General features: G+C 35.2%; 1 protein-coding gene across 1 annotated transcript in view; it reads right to left on the reverse strand.

Moving 5' to 3' along the window:
• Positions 1–2442: 2442 nt before the first annotated feature.
• Positions 2443–24689, reverse strand: part of PGAP1 (post-GPI attachment to proteins inositol deacylase 1) — a 79233-nt gene continuing 56986 nt past the window's right edge. Inside the window, exons 20-28 of the mRNA XM_059393113.1 lie at positions 21776–21814; positions 12500–12593; positions 10651–10741; positions 9625–9822; positions 8263–8398; positions 6775–6825; positions 5922–6109; positions 4641–4745; positions 2443–3282 (exon numbers count right to left, since the gene is read on the reverse strand). Coding sequence (XP_059249096.1) covers positions 3144–3282; positions 4641–4745; positions 5922–6109; positions 6775–6825; positions 8263–8398; positions 9625–9822; positions 10651–10741; positions 12500–12593; positions 21776–21814 — 1041 coding nt within the window. The 3' untranslated portion in view covers positions 2443–3143. The remainder of the gene's footprint in view (positions 3283–4640; positions 4746–5921; positions 6110–6774; positions 6826–8262; positions 8399–9624; positions 9823–10650; positions 10742–12499; positions 12594–21775; positions 21815–24689) is intronic.

The raw sequence follows: 24689 nt of genomic DNA on the forward strand, positions 1-24689 counted from the left end.
TGAGGCTTTAGAAACATTAAAATCACTCAGTATTTTTCCTATTGGATCTAATTATCAACAATAGGGTACAAGAGTAATTTTTATAACACAAAACTCACTCAAAACCCAAATTCTAAATAAAAATGTTATAGCACTCGAGCTCAGAAGTTTGTTGAACTTAATAACTTGTTAACTGCCAGTAAATAATTTTTAGTAACATTTCTAATAAAGCTGTACTGTTTTGTCACCTAATAATAATAGGTTGCAAGCATGGTAGAAACAATGTATAAAAGACGGAAGGACTATTTTTTTCCCCAAGAGACAGAAACATCAATTTCCCTAATCTTCAGACAGAGCCTACCTTCTCATATCTGGTAGTTATTTGGGCTTCAAGAGCATCAGGATTTGATAAACACCCTGTCAAAATGTGTTATGTGTGAGTGTGTTTGTGTGTGTGTGTGTGTATGTGTATTTGATGGCTAAAGACCCAACCTACTGTTGTTTATTAAATGTTTAATTTGAATCTTTTTTATAGCTCTAAAATGAAATATTCTGTTTGAACAAATAAGACTTTAGGACTTGATAACTACACTCGTATCAAAATTGTTTAGTAAGAATTAGTGTGCCTAGTCTACTACTTTAAAAAGCTAATTTCCTACTCACAAATTAGAAATTTAAGCTTGTTACATTTTATTCATAAGCAGTACTGACTGAACAAGGAGATTTTAAATCATATAAACACAATGACTGTTTTTGCCATGTGTAACGACATGGATGGAACTGGAGGGTATTATGCTAAGAGAAATAAGTCAATCAGAGGAAGACAATTATCATATGATCTCTGTGATATGAGGAATTTGAGAAACAAGACAAAATCATAGGGGAAGAGAGGGAAAAATGAAACAAGATGAAACGAGAGAGGGAGACAAACCGGAGGAGACTCTTATTAAAATCTCAGGAGACAAACTGAGGGTTGATGGAAGGGAGGGGGGTGCAGAGGGATGGGGTGGCTGGGTGATGGACAGTGGGGAGAGTATGTGCTTGGTGAGCACTGTGAATCATGTAAGACTGATGAATCACAGACCCGTACCCCCGAAACAAATAATACATTATATGTTAATTAAAAAAAACCAAAATGACTGTGGCTGCAATAGAAAATAGATATTAATGAATTTTCTAAAGTTCTTTCTGAATATAAACATAAGTTCAGAAAGAGTTAAATGACACATTTAACCTGTAACTTAAAAATATAATGATATCAGTGGAAAAAAAACAAAACAAAGATACAATATATCTAAAATTTAGTTATGAATATATGAATAGGTAAAAGTAAGCAGATACGTCATTTAAATACACACATGGTATGCCATGGGACAAGTGTATAATAAACTCTCTTTCCTTTCATACATTGAACAATGTGCTACCTCACTCAAACAAGAGCCTGAAATAGCAGCCCTGTCTACTGTGAGGTTATGTAAATATAAATACTGAACAACAGGCATGAGGCTGAGAGAGACAACAATGGAATTAAACTTTAATTGATTTAATTTAATTAAATTAATTTTTAAAAATTAAATTAAAAAAATTAAATTAAATTAAAGTAAACTCTCACAGATAACATGGAGATCCTCTTCAACTCCACAAAAGAGCAAGGGCCTGAGGAGTAACTGAGAAGTAAGAACTGAGAAGTAAGTAAGTGAGGTAACCCTCTCCAGGCAGTGAAGTGGGGGTAACCCTCCATAAGCAGTAACAGCTGAGAGGCTATAATGGAATCCAGAAGCAATTGCTGAAAAAATGGATCTGGTACCCTAGGACATTCCTGGGTACTAACAAGGTCAAAAGTTCATAAATATTACTGGGATTTACGGGCTTTACTTAAATGGTTTTGGGTATGTAGAGCATATACATCTAAAGGATGAGCCAAGTATACCTCAGCCTGAGTTTATTCTATCTTAAGGCAGATACCTAGCTCTATTACCTACTCTTCTGTAGCTAAAAGTGAGCTGAAGTTTGAAATGAAATAGAAATATTGCTCTCTTTTCTGTCAAACCAAGTTAATCACCGTGGCAACTTAATATACCATTGTTGAAACTAGTGGCAAAACCCTCCAATTTATTTAAGTATACTGTTTATACTTAAATAATGGGTAACAGTTGGTTATTCCATTAATAGTATAATTTTGCATATCAAATGCGGTCTACCACTTGATCATGCTGACTTTTTTTTCCTACAGAAGACAGAAACTATGCAAACCTAGAGTTTTTTCTAACCACTGGAATTTAGTTATTTTAAAAATACATCATGATCTGAGGCACTTTTGGCAACCATGTGGTCAATGAATTAAATGAAATGGTATATATTGAACAACTGTACTGCTCCAACACCATAAAGTAAATATCTGGGACAATTTTCTTTAAATTGAACAAAAGATTTCTTTAATAGTCTCATGATATTCACCCAGAATACAAAATGAGATCTGTATTTGAAAAGTAGTGAGAAAACTTCAGTAAGTTTTGAGTTTAAATTATGTTCACCAATCTTGCATTGGTTACCAAGAAGAAAACATGTCTCCTTAAAATGAAAAGTTGTATTTCACAGATGTAAGAAAACAAAAGATCTGCCTTGTTCACTGTGGCTGCCAAAAACCGGCCAAAGACTCTCTGAGTTATTTCATTTTTGAGAAACCAAAGAGTTGTGAATTTCATAGATCTTTTCCTTTTTCATCCATCTTTTAAGACTGATTTCTCAATATGCATGTTGTACCAAATACAAAGTAACCAAGTTTTCAGAAAAAGTTTGATGAAATGAGGAGAATGTTTGAGTTGAGATTACAAGCAATGCTACATTTACTGAGTATTTAGAAGATCCCCACTACGGCCAATCAAGCAGAATAGCTGATATGCAGAAATCCTCAAAAACAGTGGCCACCAGACCCTTTTAACCATTTTTTAAAAAATGACTAGTATGTGGATGCCATACCACAAAACAAAACCATGCTTCAACTTTTCTCAAGCATTATAAAACTAATTTCCTATTTTCAATATTGTAAAAATAGACTGGTCTTCTCCAAAGGATCTTGCTGTCCACATTGATGAATCTGTGCATTCCCTCTTCTTACTGACCCTACATGTGTAAATTATTTTTATCATTCCTTAAATTCAGTCTTATATAAAGTTGCATAATGCATGGAGTAAAAGAGGAATGAATATGAAGCATGGAACCCTGTATAAATGTGCTGACCCAAAAGCAATTATACCAATAGCCAGAGGAAGTGGAAATTGCGAAGTAGTCTTCAACAATTTACTGTAAAGAAACAGAAAAATATACATTATGTAAACTACATTGTAGGCAAAACCAGAATATGTTGATTTTTTTACAGTTTTGAGAAGGTGTTCTAAGTAATGTTAGAAGTAATTTTTCATATAATGAATTTAACTGTCCATAATTTTTAAAAAGATCAATATAAGCCACATTTTACCTAGAGAACAATATTTCTATTAAGTAAATAATCAGCTTTGTTTAGTCTTTTAAATTTTGACAACAGAAAAATGTTAGTTGGACTTTTTCATTCAGCAATTCTACCTCTAAAGACTAATCCTTTTAAAAATAATATTTAGTAGGACATAGCTACAGAACTATTTTAACCTTACTTATAATAGCAAAAAAAACAACAAAACAAAACAAAAAAAATCTAAACCAAATAAAAAAGGAACCCTTAATTCCTAACACGAATAATATTAAAACAAGACACTAAATCTTTCTAAAAGAAAAATGCTATCAGCAAAGACTATTAACTTTTTACTCAAAAAATAGAGAAACTGAGGATAAGAGGGGTTAAGAAATCTGTCTAAGGATATAGAGGTATTAAACGGCAGAGCCAAGAGTCAAAACCCAGGTCTGCTTCATTTTAGAAAATCTGCAAACATCTGCCAAAATCAACTGAAAACAGGTTCCCAGAGCAAACAACCAAACCAGTCAATGAAAAGTCAAATATTATAGAGAACTTTAAACATCTATGTAAATGAACTAACAGTATAATGAACTTCATCACCCTACTTCAAAAAGTATCAAATCATGGCCGATCCTACTTCATCTATAATCCTATTCACTTCACTCCTGTACTTATGGAGACAAATTTTATTAGTCATCATATCTTGTAAGAGCTAACTTTTTCAAAAAAAGGTATTCTATCCTAACAAGTAAAACCCACAGTTAAGAAAACAAATAGGGGCGCCTGGGTGGCTCAGTGGGTTAAAGCCTCTGCTTTCGGCTCAGGTCATGATCCCAGGGTCCTGGGATTGAGCCCCACATCAGGCTCTCTGCTCAGCAGGGAGCCTGCTTCCTCCTCTCTCTCTGCCTGCCTCTCTGCCTACTTGTGATCTCTGTCTGTCAAGTAAATAAATAAAATCTTTCAAAAAAAAAAAAAAAGAAAACAAATAAAATATGCTTCCATATAAATTATACCTGCACACAAACCATACTTACTATAAGATTACAGCTTTAGCTTTAGGAATATATCTCAAAATATTTAGACATAATATTTAGTCAAATATTTGGACACAGTCAAAATATTGCGATATAAAGAACACATTTCAGACATAAAAGAAGAGCTATTAAGACTAGGAAAAAATGTGAGAAAAACAAAGATTAAACTATTATACCTGGATCTTATTGAAACAGTGTGAGTATTTCCAAGAACTGCCATAGTTGGAATAAGGATAAATGCCAAAGGTTTACATGGATCAGGATTAAGTTTAAAGTAATACCTATACCAAAGAGACAAAACCCTCATAAATCAAAAGCACACCTAATCATTTTAAATATAAGAAATTAATTGCGAAACATTTCATAGATAGGAGAGTTCTAAATATATTGCTCATGAAATCTTTGGCAAATAACTTTGCTACAAATTATCTTTATACTTGAAGTTTTACATGGAGAACTATGTTCAGAAACTACTAAAGGAAATGAAAATATCCAATATGGAAACACTTCCTTTTAATGACAAAAAAACAATGAAAAAAATGAAGGTTTACATAAAGCAACTGTCCCTAGTTTTAAAAATCCACAAATTCTCATCTCTGGCCTTTATGGACACTGAGGCATCTATAGCTTTTCAGAATCATAAATTCATACTCCTCAAGTAATTTCTCCCCATACTTGTGAGCAAAAATCTGATCTTGACTATAATGAGGGACAAGGGAAGTATATTAACATCTCGTAATCTGTTGATCTAATTTATCAAACTTACTTGGCTTTTGAAAAAAATATTTCCAGTATTTAGATAATTTGAAATTTTTATATTATTTCTGAAAACCGTATTGAGTAGGGGATCAGTTATTACTGGGATAAGGTAGCCTTTTAAAAAATACTTACCAATAACTAAATATTCTAGAAATAATCTTAGAGGGCATTTTCACACTCTGATTTAACCTAAAACAATTATCACGTGATAAGGCAAAAATTGTTTTAGTGGTAAAATAGCTGGTCATTTACTTTAGTTCAATGTTTGATATTCAAATAGAAAACTACGCCTTTTTTTTTTTCATTATTTCTAATCTTTTTAAATGTAGGTATTTTCTTACTTCGAAATTTAAGAAAACATAAAACTTATTATAAATTGAAAAATACCTAAGCACTAAGCATTATGAGTACTTTAAGTAAATAAAACAAAATGCACATTTTCACATAATATCTAGACTCACAGAAGATTAAAGGTAAAATAATACAATACAACTTCCCTCTTTTAGTCAGATTTTGAGGAAGTTTATATTCTCACAGTAAGGGAACCATATGCATATATTCAAAATAAATTTCAGGAGATACATATAGCTTCCTATTCTTGAGCAAGTTTTATGGATCATTAGAAATCTTGTAAATTTCTACTTACAGATACTTATTGTTTGAAGCACATAAATTACAATTATACAAATAAAACACACCTGACATTCTTTAACCAATAAATTAAAGACGGCATGCTGAGCAATACAATCCATGTTAATAAGTTGATCACAGTACTGTGCATGCGCAGACTATCTTCGGCATCACTGGCAGATAAACGAAGATGGTGTACTGTAGAGTCTTTATGGTGATTTGATTTTTTTTCACTTCTTCTAGAGTGTTTGGGATTCTATAAAGCAATATAGTAAAATTACTAAGATGTTAAAATTTAGGTTTATTATTTTACTCAGAATCATACTCAATTATTTAACAGCTAAATAACCACATCTTTCTAATCAAACTGAAATAAAATATTGAAATTACCTTGCTCAGTGTAATTTAAAGCAGTTATTAGTTATAAAATTTTCATCCCATGACTTGCTATTTCCATTGCTGAGACTAGATCCTCTAAGTAATTACTAAAAATTTAAGAGATAATTTGTAACAACAAACATGACATAAATACTGATAAAGATCAAATTAAAATCAGACAGGGGCACCTGGATGGCTCAGCTGGTTAAGCATTGCACTCTTTACTTTGGCTCAGGTCATGATCTTTGGGTCGTGAAATCAAGCCCTGCATCGGGGGTGTTGGGGCCTTGAGGCTTGAGATTCTCTCTCCCTCTCCCTCTGCTCCTCCCTGTTACCACTCCCTGCCCCCCCCCACCACATGCTTACTCTCTTTAACAACAACAACAAAATTAAAATCAGACAATCTAAATAGGTTCAATTTTTTTAGTTACTTAAATTCATGACACCTTTTTTAGACACCGTAAAATCCTAACTTAAAAAAATCTTTATTTCCCCACGTTCTTTTATATTAAAGTGATGTAGAGTTTTGAAAATAAAACTTACCACAGTCTGGCTATTTTTGTACATTGTTATGCTGGCTTGCAGATGAACAATCTAGGAAAAAAGAAAAAAACTGTTTAATTTCACTTTTACTTTGAAACAAAAAAACCATTTTTATTACAACTGAGAAACACTAATCTGAAATTTAAAGAAATCTAACTAAAAATACATTTAAACTTTTACAAATATTTTTCAGGGTGCCTGGGTGGCTGGCTCAGTGGGTTAAAGCCTCTGCCTTCAGCTCAGGTCATGATCTCAGGGTCCTGGGATGGAGCCCCGCATCGGGATCTCTGCTCAGCCGGGAGCCTGCTTCCCTTTCTCTCTCTCTGCCTGCCTCTCTGCCTACTTGTGATCTCTGTCAAATAAATAAAATCTTAAAAAACAAACAAACAAATATTCTTTCAGAAAAGGTAAATAATAACTACACAAACTTGCTATTAAGGACTAAAAAACAACAAAATAATAAAACTTCCAGAGTGTGATATATTATTATACCTCTGTATTCTGAGAACTTATGTTTAAATATGCTTTGCTCTAATAACTTAGCATCCTGTGAGTAAAATATTGATTATCTTCAGTATAGTATAAAGAATTTAACGTGTCTTATCTATTTTTAATTTTTGAAAATCTGAACTCAATTATATATGGTGAAATGCTTACAAGAACCTCAGAAAATCTCTAGGTTTAATTTGTTAGGTTTGCTTATGGCTAAGTATTTAGCCAGTTTAGTATTTAGCCAGTTTTGTTCATTGGGTCAATTATTTGAAATATCCAATTTAAAAAGCTAAAACTATCATATTTATAAATCAAAGTAGTAAACAGATTTTTCTGATGGACACAAATTCCTTTGGAAAACAGATTATATAATGTACATATATTAGTGTTAAAAGCAGATGTAAATAAACCATTGTTTAAAAAAGAAAATGATTATCCATTCTGGTATCAACTGTCTCTACCTAAGTTTAATGTGGAGAATATGTAGTTGTATAACCTAGATTTTCCTGCTATCAGCCTTCTTGGAAGTTTTTCACTTCCTCAGTAAAATTATTAGGCTAATTATTTTTGTCTTCTGATTCTCCAGCAACATGTGTAACATTCTACATTATGTCAGCACAATTGATAGCTTGATCCCAGTGACATAACTTTTTGTCTATTACCCTTGTTCAAAAGAAGGTATGAATAAAAACTGCTCTAAATAAAATGCTTTTTAAAAAGTTGATACTACTTGCAAGAGCAAGAAGCAATGTGAAACAGATTAGATAGTCTCCCCTTATTTTGTTTTTACTAACTGAACTCAGATTAATAATTTCAGCTCCGTAGTTAATCATATATTTTAAATAACTAAGATGTTTAAGAAAACCTTCTACACTTAAACCTTAAATAACAGGTTACTACAGCTATAGTTAAAATTTTCGTTAACAACACCTACAGGAAATTCTATGTCTGCCTGTCACAAAGCCTAGTTATTCTGACTTCAGTGATGTGACATACCTTAAACACATAATAAAGATAAGTAAGCAGTATGGCAAAAGCTCCACAAGTTGTCCAACCTACTATGATCAAAACAATTGTCAAAAAGGGCAAATCTGCTGATATCATTTTGATATCTTTAGGAAGTTCAGGGGGCCTGGAAAAAAAACAAGAATAAAGCTATTAAAAGAATATTAACAGTTGTTTATACAGTCATATTAAGAAAGAAAACAATACAGTACTCTGCTAGGTTCTCCTGCTTATTAATATGCAAGTATCACAAGGTAAGCAGTAAAATATTTTCTCATAAAAGCAAGGGATGACATATATTTGTATATTCTGTAACACACTGTGACAGCTCCTCTTTCATTTAGATACAGTATGGCTGATATTTGTACTAAGTTAGAAAAAATGCTGCTAAAAATAATCATTAATTATAGGCCCTGTGTCATATATATTTCCTATCTTGACAGGAGGAAAAACAGTTTTCTATTTCTTAAAGTCTCAAGATCACTCAGACTTATGAAGCTATTAGTGTCAGAAGCACCTCAGAAGGGTGAAGGAAGAAGCATCACACCGTAATCCCCTCTGTGACAGTAAATCACGTAACATGTCCGGTGAGGAGCAGAGGCAAGAGAAATAAGGTCAGTGGTTTACCAGAAAAGCCTATCAGTAGCTTCAAACTTTGTCTTTGGATCCAAAATAAAACTCTAGGCAATGTTTTTGGAATTTTTTTTGCATTTCATCTAATCTGATCTTAAGTATCTTGACTGGAATTCTCTTGCTCTCAGGTGTGACTGGAAGTCAACATATAAAAGCATTACCAGATAAATATTTCTTCCTTCAAAAGATTTACAATCATAAAAATTAAAAATAATTCTGTAATCTGTCACTTTTTAAAGTAATGTCTACTCCCAATGCTGGGCTCAAATTCATGACCCTGAGTTCAAAAGGCATATACTCTACTGACTGAGCCAGTAAGGCATCCCTCTGTCAAACGTTTTTGATTAACTCTTGGCATTAACTCAAACAGAATTTAACATGCAATAAATGATTATCTTTTTTTAAAAATAAAAGTTTTTATTTAGTTCATTAATCTCTACACCAACGTCGGGCTCAAACCCATGACCCCTAGATCAAGACTTGCATGCTCCTCTGGCTGAGCCAGCCAGGTGCCCCTGAATGATTATCTTTAACAAAGATATAACTTTTAACACTAACCCATGTTTTTCTAGTTTTTCTAGAAGAAGTGAACTTCTTTTCTTTCTAAGGTTTCTTTCCTTAGAAATTAGAGTTTAGTTAAAGCCAACTAATTCTGAGGTTCCCTATCAAAATACACTTTTTTCCTTAAGAGCAATAAGAAAGCTTTCAGTCATTCTTTACCTTCTCAAAGCTAGCCACAATGAAGAAAGGAGTCTCACAGATGTAGAAGACAGTAGGCCACCCCAGTAGGCAGTACATGTTCCAAACAGAAAGAGAATCAAGGATACAAGGGGGAAACACATACTCTGACTGGTTAAAACGATGGCATCTAATTCTGGTAACATTAACACATCCCATAACTCCTCAAACCATTTATATCTGTGAATAAAAGAAAACATACAATAAAAGAAAAAAATCAACAACTGACATTCAAATATTTAATATCTGAGGTATCTGGCCATACATTAGAGTCCTCTAAGTTTCATGATACTCAATGTGTACTTATACTGAAAAACCAATTTCAATTCCTTGTAGAGAAAAAGTTATTTATCTTCCAAGTAAGTCTACTGATCTTCAAGGATCTGAGCCCTGAGTATCAATGCTGTTCCTTGTAATAAATAAGTTGTCTTTTTTTTAAGCTAGAAAATCAACAGCTAATTGTAATAACTAATGAAAAGAGATCTAATGTATACCTGTTCTCAGCATAAAACACAAAATAAGAATAAATTAAAAATGGAATGCTAAGTGTGGTAGAGATCTAAAATACACTTTGTATGGGAATAAAAAGTGATCTGAAGCACTGTTTCACAAATATCCTATAACAGTTTGCACTCATGAATTTGGGATACTCAAAAATTACAGACCATATGTATCCCTTTGCAAATTTAAGAAGTTTGGTATATTTACAGATTAAGTTTCTATAACTGATACATATATATATAATTTCTATAATTACTTTTGAAATGGTTATAATATCAAAGTAAATGTTGATATACCTATTAGGACTCTGACTAAAAATCCCATTTAATAAAATAAGACAATTGCCATATTTGTATGAGTATTTATATATCATTATGGAGCATACTATGCCCCTATATATATATGCCCCTATTATATAAATGAAACATGTCTTATATATAAAAATAATTAAACATGTTTCATATATATAAAATAATTAAAATCATTATCACAGATAATAAAACTTACCCCAACAGAAACTTAATCATAATTACAAAAGGATCAACTTTGTATGGCTTGGCTTCTTTATCCAACACAGTAGCATATTCTAAGCAATGACCTGGTGATTAAAAAAAAAATAGTAACTATGAGTCATATCATACATTGACTGCATTGTAAAAGCAACATATTTCATGTCAGAGAAAGCAAGGATCACAATTATCATAAAAGACTCTCTTCACAGATTAGAAATTACTGTAACTTAATAGATCATATGTAAGAGTACACAATCACTTCTGAAACAACTTCAGGAAGCCAAATGGTTTCACCATTTGCATTTTCACAAAGCTCCAAACATGATTTTTTTAAAAAACAACTTAACTGAGATGTAATTCTTATACCACACAATTCATTCAAAGTACACACAATTTAGTGGTTTTAAGTATATTCACAGTTATGCCTTCATCACCACAATCAGTCTCAGAACATTTTCATTACTCCCAAAACAAACTTGTTCTCCTTAACTGTCACCTGCTCCCAGGGAACAATTAATTTACTTTGTTTCTAAAGAAAGGCCTATTCTTAACATTTCCTATAAACAAAATCATATAATGTACAGTCCTTTGTGACTGGCTCCTTTTTTTTGGTGTGTTTCCAAGATTCATCCATGTGTTAGCAGGTGTCAGCACACTCTAGTTATGTGTTTATCAGCTGATGAATACTTGGGTTGTTTCTGCTTTTTGGATATGAACAGTGCTTCTGTGAACATGGGTGCACAGGTTTAGTGTGGGTATCTGTTCACATTTTTCTTGGATATATACCTAGAAGTACAGTTCCTGAGTCACAGAGTAACTGCCAACCTACTTTCCAAAGCATCTATACCATTTCACATTCCCAAAAGCAGCATATGAAGGTTAAAATGAATACTAAAGGCAGACTTGAAATTGTAAGTCATTGAAAGGAAATCAGTAGCTGCAGAAGGACTTGGCAAGAGGAAAGGGTAGGGATATTTTTGGACTATTTTTATGTATTTTGATCCACTGTCTTTTCCTATCTCATCTCCCTTCATTACAACCCAAGCCCAACAATGTGTGAGGGCTTTATAAAGCAGGCTCCTGGGAAACTATTTTCATTGCTATCCTCTAGGAAAGGTTTTGTCCAATGCAGTGTATATTCTAATCGGGATCTCCGGATTCATTCTCCACCCTTACTTTGTTCTGAGCTCTGGGAGGCTGACTTAGGTGCAATGAATTATAGGCACTGATAAGAGGAAATAAGGTTCGTATATGTATTTCCCTGCCTTTTCCCCCTGCTGAGCCACAGCTTGACAGTGGCTATAGCTGTAGTAATGCTGCCCTCCACTACAGCCCTCTAGGCTTGCTCACTCCCTTGCCCTGAAAACGAGGAGTATCAGACGGCTCTACTGCTAACCTGGCACTTAATCATTTCTTGTTGGTTTCTCTTAACCCTACCCATACCTTTGAAACAGTCTCTTCATTAAAATAAACTCTCAGTTTTTCCATTCAGGACCTAACTGATGTAGTGGAACAGCCCAAACATTACACTGAATGCCTACTATGTGCCTGGCACTACATTAGGTACTAGGGATGGAATGGGGAACAAGATCCCCATCAAGGAGACTCTCCCTCTTAAGATATCATCAGAATAAAGGGAAAAAATTTCAGGCACTAAAGTGTAAAATGGAAAAGCTAAGTAAGGAATCTTCTTGGGGATCTCCTAAAACCAGAGGATCTGAAATGCCTGTAAACTGGAGAGACGGGTCATGAACTCAGCCACATGAGAGACAAATAAGTAGTAATGAAGAACTTGGAGAAAAGGGGTGGAGAGAGATGGGGAGGAGGAATAGAAACATTCTTACCTGTTGAGAAAAGAGAATATAACTGTCCTCCATAAGCAAGAAGGATACTAGATGTAACATAAGCAGGAAGAGCTCCTCCGTGAAATCGAACTACCTAGAAAACAGGCAAATCACAGGGCAACTTCTGAATATTCATGTTAATGAAATTAATGTACTTTCACATGAAATAAAAGTGTCTTTCTTCACTTTATATTTTCCCTGACATGGCCACAGAGGTACTTCCAGTAATGGGTATCAAAACTCTACGTAAAATAAATATCAAAAATATACAGTATGTTAGAAACATGTAATCAGAATTTTTCATAAAGGTGCAACAAAAAAATACGCAGTAGAGTAGCATATACTACAGACTTTTTTAACAAGGTACATTTATTGAGCATTTAATATAGTCCAGGCATGATACTAAACATTTTATATGTGTTATCTCACTCTCTCCTCCCAAAATCCTTTGAGGTAATTCTTATCCCTATTTTACAGATGAAGAAATTCAGGCACAGGGAGCCCACAACTTGCACAATTAAAAACCTAATAGACAAATAGGGGAACATGGGTGGCTTATTTGGTCAAGCATCCAACTCTTGATTTTGGCTCAGGTCATAATTTCAGGGTGATGTGATCAAGCCTGGTGTCAGGCTCCACGCTTGGCATGGAGCATGACTGAGATTCTCTCTTCCCCTTTCCCTCTGTCCCTTGCATGCATGCACACTCTCTCTTGAAAATAAATAAATAAAATCTTAAAAAAAAGAAAGTTAATAGACAAACAAGTTTCTCATTAACTCTTATTGTCCTCATCAGTAAAATGGGGACAATACGGTACTTACCTTATAGGTGATTTTAAAGTTTAAGGATGTTCACTTGTGTAAAGCATTTACAGTATTAACTCAAACATGTTAAGCTATCACAAAATATTAGCTGCTATTACAAGCATACTTCATTTTATTGTTTTTGCTTCACTGCACTTTGGAGATAATTGAATTTTTTACAAATTGAACATTTGTGGCAACTGGATTGAACTAGTTTATCAGGGCCATTTTTCCAATAGCATTTGCTCACTCTGTGTCATACTTTGAGATTCCTTGCAACATTTCAAGTGTTTTCATTATTGTATTCGTTATTATAATCTACAATGACTGATTATGACTCATGGAAAGCTCAAATAATGGTTAGCATTTTTTAGCTATAAAGTTTTAAAAATTAAATGGTTAGCATTTTTTAGCTATAGAGTTTTAAAAATTAAATGATACTCAATGCCTGCTAATGACCTGGTAGAAAACATATAGCATACTTTAGTTATCAAGAGTACAGAAACAGGGGTGCCTGGGTGGCTCGCTGGTTAAGCATCTGACTGATTTTCGCTCAGGTCATGATCTCAAGGGTCGTGGGGTTGAGCCCGAGGTGGAGACCCCATGGGGGGGGGTACCCCACTTAGCAGGGAGTCTGCTTGAGGTTCTCTCCTGTGTGTGTACGCGTGCACTGCACACACTTGCGCTCCTAAATAAATCTTAAAAAAGAAAAAAGGAAGGGCGCCTGGGTGACTCATCGGGTTGATCCCAGGTTCCTGGGATTGAGTTCTGCATAAGGCTCTCTGCTCAGCAGGGGGCCTGCTTCTCCCAGCTCTCTCTCTGCCTGCCTCTCTGCCTACTTGTGATCTCTGTCTGTCAAATAAATAAATAAAATCTTTAAAAAAAAAAAAAAGGAGAGGGGGAGGAGAAATGGTAGAGGAGTAGGAGACTTAAATTTCATCTGGTTCCAGGAATTTAGCTAGATAGTTATCAAACCATTCTGAACTACTACAAACTCAACAGGGGATTGAAGAATAGCAGCAATTCTATGAACAGAAAAGTAGCCACCTTCTAGAAGGTAGGACGTGTGGAGAAGTGAATCTGAGGCAATAATTTGGAAGATACACCACGGGGGGAGGGAGCTTCCATCAACTGGCTACCAGCAAGCGAAAGAGCAGCAGAGCACAAAATCTGAACTTTTAGAAGTCTGCTCCACTGAGGGACGTCGCTCTAGTAGCTAAGCCGGGGGTAGAATCCTCCCTGGGACAGTGTGGTCTCAGGACTCTCAGGGTCACAGAAAGACTGGGCAGAACTCGGGCAGAGGTCCCAAATATTGGAGCAGGGAAGCTGGCTGCAAAGATGGAGCTGAAGAGTGGGCTCTCAGCTCAGGGCTGCCTTAAACCACAATCCGTGGCACAGTTGGGCCACTATTCTTCGAGCAAGGACCCAACAAGCAGCAGGTCCAGGGAGACTTTCCTTCCTCCCCAGGAGGAGTGGTGTGGGGGCAAACCACAGGAATCTGCTAGGTTTGGAAATTCCAAATGGGGTTGTGTGCCAGAGACAGAAATGCTCGGTCACACAGGCCAGGTGAGCATGGAGTGGGGCCGGAAACCAGGGAGACAGGAGTGATTGCTTTTCTCTGAAGGCTCCCTGGGGAGGGGGGCCCTGAGTTCTCAGTTCCTCTGGGGCCAGAGATTGGGAGGCCACCACTTTCATTCTTATCCTCCAAAGCTGTATGGAAAGCTTTCAGGGGACAAAAGGTACAGACAGCAAACCTGAGCAGATTGCTTAGCCTGGCCCCTGGCAGGGGTGGTGCAATTCCGCATCAGGCAAAGACATGTGAGAATCACTGCAACAGGCCCCTGCTCCAGAAGATCAGCAAGAACAATCAGCCAAGACGAAGTTTACCAAACAATGAGAACTGCAAAACTCCAGTGCTAGAGGAATATAGCAGATAGAATTCATGGCTTTCCCCCCATGATTCTTTAGTCTTTCAAAGTTAGTTTTTTAATTTTCTTTTTTCTTTTTCTATTTTTTAAAATTTTTCTTCTTTTTTCAAACAACATCTTAATTCCCTTTTAAAAATCCATTTTCATTTTCATTTTCACAGTTATATTCTATCCTTTCATTGTATTTAACCTTATTTTTTGTATTATTTAAGTTTTTCTTTCTTTAAACTTTTGGGATACAGTTTCTTCCAACAGACCAAAATATATCCTAAATCTAGTATATGGCTTTGTCCTAGTCTCCAGCCTGATCACATTCTCTCCTTTTTAATCTTTTTTTTTCTTTTTTCAACCAACTTCTTATCACTTTTATAAAATCTTTAATTTTCATCTTTATAGTCATATTCCATCTCTTCATCGTACTTACCCTTATTTTGGTATATATATATATAAATTTTTTTTTTTAAATTTTGGGAGGCAGTTTCTTCTAAAGACCAACATCTAGTGTGTGGCTCTGTTCTATTCACCAGCCTGATCATATGCTTTTTTTTTTTTTTTTTTTGCCTTTTTCTCCCCCCCCCCCCCCCCCCCCGCCACCCCGCTGTTTTGGGTCTATTCTGATTTGTTTAGTGTATATTATTCTGGGGGTTGTTTTAGTATTTTGTTCTCTTATTCATCTATTCTTCTCTGGACAAAATGACAAACTGGGAAAACTCACCTCAAAAAAAAAAAGAACAAGAGGTAGTACCAACTGCCTGAGACATAATCAATACAGACATTAGTAAGATGTTGGAACTAGAGTTCAGAATGATGATTATAAAGATACTAGCTGGGCTTGATATAAGCATAGAAGATACCAGAGAATCCCTTTCTGGAGAAATAAAAGAACTAAAATCTAACCAAATTGAAATAAAAAAGGCTATTAATGAGGTACAATAAAAAATGGAGGCTCTAACTGCAAGGATAGATGAGGCAGAAGAGAGAATTAGTGATATAGAAGACCAAATGATGGAGAATAAAGAAGCTGGATAAAAGAGAGATAAACAACTACTAGATCACAAGGTGAGAATTTGAGAGATAAGTGATACCATAAGATGAAACAATATTAGAATAACTGGGATCCCAGAAGAAGAAAGAGAGAGAGGGGCAGAAAGTATACTGGAGCAAATTGTTATGGAAAAAGAATTTTCTAATTTGGGGAAGGAAACAGGCATCAAAATCCAGGAAGCAAAGAGAATTCCCCCTCAAAATCAATAAAAATAGGTCAACACCCTGTCATCTAATAGTAAAACTTACAAGGCTCAGAGACAAAGAGAAAATCTTGAAAGCAACTCAGGACAGGAGATCTGTAACCTACAACAGTAGAAATATTAAATTGGCAGCAGACCTATCCACAGAGACCTGGCAGGCCAGAATGGATTGGCATGATATATTCAAGGCACTAAATGAGAAAAATATGCAGCCAAGAAAACTATATCCAGCTAGGCTGTCACTGAAAATAGAATGAAAAATTAAAAAAAACTTCCAAGATTAACAAAAACTGAAAGAATTTGCAAGAACACAAAACCAGCCCTACAGACAATATTGAAAGGGGTCCTCTAAGCCAAGAAAGAGCCTAAAAGTAACACAGACCAGAAAGGAACAGAGACAATATACAGTGACAGTCACATTACAGATAATACAATGGCCCTAAATTCTTATCTTTCAACAGTTACCCTGAATGTAAATGGCTAAATGCCCCAATCAAAAGACAAAGGTATCAGATTCAATAAAAAGCAAGACCCACCAACAGGCTGTCTGCAAGAGACACAATTTAGACCCAAAGGCACCTCTGGACTTAAAGTGAGGGGGTGGAAAAACACTTACCATTCTAATGGACATCAGAAGAAAGCTGGGTGGCAATCCTTATATCAGACAAATTAGATTTTAAACCAAAGACTATAATAAGAGATGAGGAAGGACACTACATCATACATAATTAAAGGTTCTGTCCAACAAGAAGATCTAACAATTTTAAACATCTGTTTTAAAATATCTATGCCCCTAACATGGGAGCAGCCAATTATATAAATGAATTAATAACAAAATCAAAGAAACACATCAACAGTTATACAATAATAGTAGGGGACTTTAACACCCCCCTCACTGAAATGGACATATCATCTAAGCAAAAGATCAACAAGGAAATAAAGGCTTTAAATGACACACTGAACCAGATGGACATCACAGATATATTCAGAACATACCATCCCAAAGCAAAAGAGTTCACATTCTTCTCCAGTGCACTTGGAACATTCTCCAGAACAGATCACATCCTGGGTCACAAATCAGGTCTCAAATGGTACCAAAAGACTGGGATCATTCTCTGCATAATTTCGGACCACAATGCTTTGAAACTAGAACTCAATCACAAGAGGAAAGTTGGAAAGAACTCAGATTCATGGAGGCTAAAGAGTATCCTACTAAAGAATGAATGGGTCAACCACGAAATTAAAGAATTAAAAAATTCATGAAAGCAAATGAAAATGAAAACACAACTGTTCAAAATCTTTGGGATACAGCAAAGATGTATTTTCTAAGAAAATACAAGAAACAGGAAAGGTCCAAGCCTTTCTCAAGAAACAGGAAAGGTCTCAAGTCTACAACCTGACCCTACCTATACCTAAAGGAGCTGGGAAAGAACAGCAAAAAAAGCCTAAACCCAGCAGGAGAAGAGAAATTAAAGAGCAACAGAAATCAATGAAATAAAAACCAAAAGAACAGTAGAACAGATCAGCCAAACTAGGAGCTGGTTCTCTGAAAGAATTTAAGATTGAACCCCTAGCCAGACCTATCAAAAAGAGAAGAGAAAGAACCCAAATTAATAAAATCATGAATGAAAGAGGAGAGATCACAACCAACACCAAAGAAATTATACAATCATAAGAACATATTATGAGCAACTATATGCCAATGGTCCTGGGAGGCAGGAAAAGAGAAGAGTCAGATTCACAATGATTTGATATAAGAAGGCCCTACTTGCCATTGCTGGGTTTGAAGAAGAAGGAAGGGACAAGTCAAGAAGTGCAGGCAGCCTATAGAAGCTGGAAATGGCAAACAAACGTGATTTCCCAGAGTGTCCGGAAGAAACACAACCCTGGGCACCTGGGTGGGTCAGTCATTAACCATCTGCCTTTGAAACTAGAACTCCCTGTGCCATGATCCCAGGGTCCTGGGACTGAGCCTCGCATCAGGCTTCCTGCTGAGCAGGATGCCTGCTTTTCCCTTTCTCACTTCCCCTACTTGCATGCCCTCTCTGTCTCTCTCTCTGTCAAATAAATAATAAAATCTAAAAAAAAAAAAAAAAGAAGAAGAATAAAGAAAAAAAGAAAAAAGAAACACAACCCTGCTAACACCTAACATCTTTACTGGAAACCCATTTTCAATTTCTGATCTCCAGAACTATAGGATAATGAATTTGTGTAAAAACACTAAGTTTGTGGTAATTTCTTATAGCGGCAATATCAAATTAATATAATAATAAAGCCATAAATATAAATAGTTTCATCATCATTTTTAAATGTGTAACATAGATTTCTCAATGTATAATTTAAATTTTTAAGCCTGGAATCTAAAGTGGGGTTTTTCCCCACAACAATTCTGTTTCTGAATTTTGATGTGACTCTTTTCTTACAGCAAAACTGAATTTAAAAATATTACATTTAAAAATATATCGAATACTATCTAGATATGACATTATCTAAATAGTTTTATTATATAAGGAAATGCTATCAGAAGCATTAAAATTTCTAAATAATTTTTAAAAAGATAAGAAAAGAAAACAGTACAGAAGTTGAGCAGCATAGCAGGCTTACAGTCAGCCTTCTGGATTTAGATTATAGCTCTGCCTCTCGCTAGCTCTGTGTCCTTGGACATGTTACTTTACCCCCCCTTCTCCCTGTGCCTTTATTTACAAAATGGAGATAAATAGCACTTATCTCACAGGGAGTTTGAGGCTTAAATGTGTTCAGTTGTATAAAGCATTTGGCACAGTAACTGGCACAGGTAGGTGATCAGAAAATAGCTGTTATTATTAACCTTTGATACTCTTCACTGTCTTTGGAAATCTTCTAGGAGTTTCTATTATAGTATTCTGAACATGGCAGTTCCTTGTAATGGCTATCACTGTTGTGAGTATTAACTATTCTACTCGGCTACAGCCACAGCTCGTATAAGATATGACAAAATCCACAATCATAAACTGGCCACTATGGAACATATTCAAATTGTAGACGCTTGATTTGGTTTAGTATTTGGCACAGTATTTCTTTACATTTCAAATTAGATGCCAACATTTAAAAAATTTAAAAAGTTTTATCTAAAACTCTAGATTTCCAGTTTCTCTTAAAATCTAAAGATTTAGCAATATTAGTCTTCATTCCTATATAGAAATGACTTACTAGTTTTTATAATTCTCTTGAGAAAGTAATTTCAGCTTTATTCTTTGCCCTCTTTCATTAGAATAGACTAAAGAACATGTAAATATTTTTCTCTCCTTTTTCTGTAAAAAAGAAAGAAAGAAAGAAAAAAACTAATTTGATGGAAAATTAACTAAGCAAAGTCTAAAGATTCTCCCAAGTTGTTTCTCTTTATTCCTATTCTCAGTCTTCTTTGACTGAATCAGCAACAATGAAAATATGTATTATTTTTAAAAGATGAATAATATATACTACATCAATTCATTCTCCCATTCTCAAGCTAAATTTTTAAACAAACATGAAGCAAGAGCATCATATCTTTCAGTAATTTGGGAAAGACTTAATTACCACAAATTCTTTGACATTTAAAAAAGTACCCACCTTTGATCCTGTAATACCTACATATCTTTGTTTTTTAGATCAATTTCCATGTCTTAACAAGAATATTAGTATGTCCTTATTTGATGGACATATAATTATGCTTGGCTATCAAGTATCAAAATAACTTGACTTTTCCTGTCACTACTCTGAATTATGAGCCCTAGGGATGATATGGATGAGACAGTATGCTATTTTTCAGCCCATACCACTGTATACAGTAACATGCCTTTTGGACATACTAAAAATATAATAGCATCAATTCTTCCTCTATATGCCAAGACATAATTTTTCTTTTTTTTTTTTTCAACCCATCCCCTATAATTTTTCTTAAAAAAGGTCCCTTAACAAGCTAGATAATTTATTATAACTATCCATGGTACTACTCTTCCAATTTATACCATTTAATCTTCTCTTTCTAATGTAGCACATTTTACATATGAACTTAGAATTTTCTAATGTTCACAGATTTAATAATAATCACAATCTAGTTCTCACCAGATTGTTGTGAGAATCAAATGAGATAATGCATATAAAAAATTTCTGGGTTAGGGGCACCTGAGTGGCTAAGTGGGTTAAAGCCTCTGCCTTCAGCTCAGGTCATGATCTCAAGGTCCTAGGATGGAGCCCGCATTGGGTTCTCTGCCCAGCAGGGAGCCTGCTTCCCGCTCTCTCTGCCTGCCTCGCTGCCTACTTGTGATCTCTGTGAAATAAATAAATAAAATCTTAAAAAAAAAAGTATTAAAAAAATTTCTGGGTTAATTTGATTTGTGAGTTTTATAATTACAGTTAAAGGACTTAAATTTTTAAAATTCTGCTATGCTATGCCACAACAAAAAAATAAAAAATAATAGAAGACACAATAAAACTTTTGTGAGTTTTAAAATGAGATATAATTGTTGATTAATTAATATTATTACTCATGTCAGGTTATACAATTCCGCAAATTATAATGATGTTGAGTAAGAGAGAGTGAGAGAGAGTCAGAGCACAAGCAGAGGGAGTTGGAAGGCAGAGGGAATAAGGAGAAGCAGATTCCCTGCAGAGCAGGGGAAGCCCCATATGGGACTTGGTCCTAGGACTCTGGGATCATGGCTTGAGCCAAAGGCAGTGACTTAACCCACAGAGTCAACGAGACACCCACAATAAATTATTTTATAACACTATTTGCTTATGAACTAAAGCAACAGTAAATTTAAAGTATTTCAACTCAAAAAATAGAAAATTTAAAGTATTTCAACATGTTTATTTTTAATATAATTTACTTTTTATTTTACAGATTAAGCACATACAACATAAAAAGTTATTTGAAAATGTGTGTTTATGTAACAGAGCCTACAAATTTTACTGGACTATGAATTATAGCATAGTATGTGCAACATGAAATCTTAATATGACATTCAATTAGCCAAAAACACTAATTTGACAATCAGGAATCAGCTCTCATCTCTAGGAATGAAAGCATCACCTTAAAGCCAGGCATGGCCAACTAAGATTTGTCTGCCAAGAATTGGTGTTGGATTTTACTGAAGAGGGAAAAAGAAGGAAAAGGAGAAAAGTCAAAAAGAAAGAAGCAGCTGCAAAAATTCCAGCAGCAAGAGACCATATTTAGCTCGTTAATATTTTATTATCTGGACCTTCCCAGAAAAAAGTCTGCAACCCTTGCCTTATAATATGATTAAGGCAACCCATAATCAAACAGGAATCACTTACCTGTCCAAGTATTTGTGAAAAGGAAGTCTTAACTGTCACCTAGTTTAAAAAAAAAAAAAGGTTATTTCTCCTAAAGCCTTCTAGTTCACATTTTATTAAACTAAGCACTTCTGTGCATCTCTACACATAATCATTAATTTTTTTTTAATTTTTAATTTTTTATAAAAATATATTTTTATCTCCAGGGGTACAGGTCTGTGAATCGCCAGGTTGACACACTTCACAGAACTCACCAAAGCACATACCCTCCCCAATGTCCATAACCACATCCCCCTTCTCCAAACCCCCCTCCTCCCAGCAACCCTCAGTTTGTTTTGTGAGATTAAGAGTCACTTATGGTTTGTCTCCCTCCCAATCCCATCTTGTTTCATTGATTCTTCTCCAACCCACTTAAGCCCCCATGTTGCATCACCACTTCCTCATATCAGGGAGATCATATGATAATTGTCTTTCTCCGCTTGACTTATTTCACTAAGCATGATATGCTCTAGTTCCATTCATGTTGTCGCAAATGGCAAGATTTCATTTCTTTTGATGGTTGCATAGTATTCCATTGTGTATATATACCACGTCTTCTTGATCCATTCATCTCTTGATGGACATCTAGGTTCTTTCCATAGTTTGGCTATTGTGGACATTGCTGCTATAAACATTCGGGTGCACGTGCCCCTTCGGATCACTACGTTTGTATCTTTAGGGTAAATACCCAGTAGTGCAATTGCTGGGTCATAGGGCAGTTCTACTTTCAACATTTTGAGGAATCTACATGCTGTTTTCCAGAGTGGTTGCACCAGTTTGCATTCCCACCAACAGTGTAGGAGGGTTCCCCTTTCTGCACATCCTCACCAGCATCTGTCATTTCCTGATTTGTTGATTTTAGCCATTCTGACTGGTGTGAGGTGATATCTCATTGTGGTTTTGATTTGTATTTCCCTGATGCCGAGTGATATGGAGCACTTTTTCATGTGTCTGTTGGCCATCTGGATGTCTTCTTTGCAGAAATGTCTGTTCATGTCTTCTGCCCATTTCTTATTGGATTATTTGTTCTTTGGGTGTTGAGTTTGCTAAGTTCTTTATAGATTTTGGACACTAGTTCTTTATCGGATATGTCGTTTGCAAATATCTTCTCCCATTCTGTCAGTTGTGTTTTGATTTTGTTAACTGTTTCCTTTGCTGTACAAAAGCTTTTGATCTTGATGAAATCCCAATAGTTCATTTTTGCCCTTGCTTCCCTTGCCTTTGGCGATGTTCCTAGGAAGATGTTGCTGCCGCTGAGGTCGATCGAAGAGGTTGCTGCCTGTGTTCTCCTCAAGGATTTTGATGGATTCCTTTCTCACATTGAGGTCCTTCATCCATTTTGAGTCTATTTTCGTGTGTGGTGTAAGGAAATGGTCCAATTTCATTTTTCTGCATGTGGCTGTCCAATTTTCCCAGCACCATTTATTGAAGAGGCTGTCTTTTTTCCATTGGACATTCTTCCCTGCTTTGTCGAAGATAGTTGACCATAGAGTTGAGGGTCTATTTCTGGGCTCTCTATTTTGTTCCATTGATCTATGTGTCTGTTTTTGTGCCAGTACCATGCTGTCTTGATGATGACAGCTTTTTAATAGAGCTTGAAGTCCGGAATTGTGATGCCACCAACTTTGGCTTTCTTTTTCAATATCCCTTTGGCTATTCGAGGTCTTTTCTGGTTCCATATAAATTTTAGAATTATTTGTTCCATTTCTTTGAAAAAGATGGATGGTACTTCGATAGGAACTGCATTAAATATGTAGATTGCTTTAGGTAGCATAGACATTTTCACAATATTTATTCTTCCAATCCAGGAGCATGGAACATTTTTCCATTTCTTTGTGTCTTCCTCAATTTCTTTTATAAGTACTTTATAGTTTTCTGAGTATAGATTCTTAGCCTCTTTGGTTAGGTTTATTCCTAGGTATCTTATGGTTTGGGGTGCAATTGTAAATAGGATTGACTCCTTAATTTCTCTTTCTTCTGTCTTGTTGTTGGTGTAGAGAAATGCAACTGATTTCTGTGCATTGATTTTATATCCTGACACTTCAGTGAATTCCTGTACAAGTTCTAGCAGTTTTGGAGTGGAGTCTTTTGGGTTTTCCACATATAGTATCATATCATCTGCGAAGAGTGATAATTTGACTTCTTCTTTGCCGATTTGGATTCCTTTAATTTCCTTTTGTTGTCTGATTGCTGAGGCTAGGACCTCTAGTACTATGTTGAATAGCAGTGGTGATAATGGACATCCCTGCCGTGTTCCTGACCTTAGCGGAAAAGCTTTCAGTTTTTCTCCATTGAGAATGATTTTTGCGGTGGGTTTTTCATAAATGGCTTTGATGATATTGAGGTATGTGCCCTCTATCCCTACACTTTGAAGAGTTTTGATCAGGAAGGGATGCTGTACTTTGTCAAATGCTTTTTCAGCATCTATTGAGAGTATCATGTGGTTCTTGTTCTTTCTTTTATTGATGTGTTGTATCACATTGACTGATTTGCGGATGTTGAACCAACCTTGCAGCCCTGAAATAAATCCCACTTGGTCGTGGTGAATAATCCTTTTAATGTACTGTTGAATCCTATTGGCTAGTATTTTGGTGAGAATTTTCGCATCTGTGTTCATCAAGGATATTGGTCTATAGCTCTCTTTTTTGATGGGATCCTTGTCTGGTTTTGGGATCAAGGTGATGCTGGCCTCATAAAATGAGTTTGGAAGTTCTCCTTCCATTTCTATTTTTTGGAACAGTTTCAGAAGAATAGGAATTAGTTCTTTAAATGTTTGGTAGAATTCCCCTGGTAAGCCGTCTGGCCCTGGGCTTTTGTTTGTTTGGAGATTTTTAATGACTGTTTCAATCTCCTTACTGGTTATGGGTCTGTTCAGGCTTTCTATTTCTTCCTGGTT

This window comes from Mustela nigripes, chromosome 3 (assembly GCF_022355385.1).
Source record: "Mustela nigripes isolate SB6536 chromosome 3, MUSNIG.SB6536, whole genome shotgun sequence".
Classification (NCBI taxonomy): Eukaryota; Metazoa; Chordata; class Mammalia; order Carnivora; family Mustelidae; genus Mustela; species Mustela nigripes.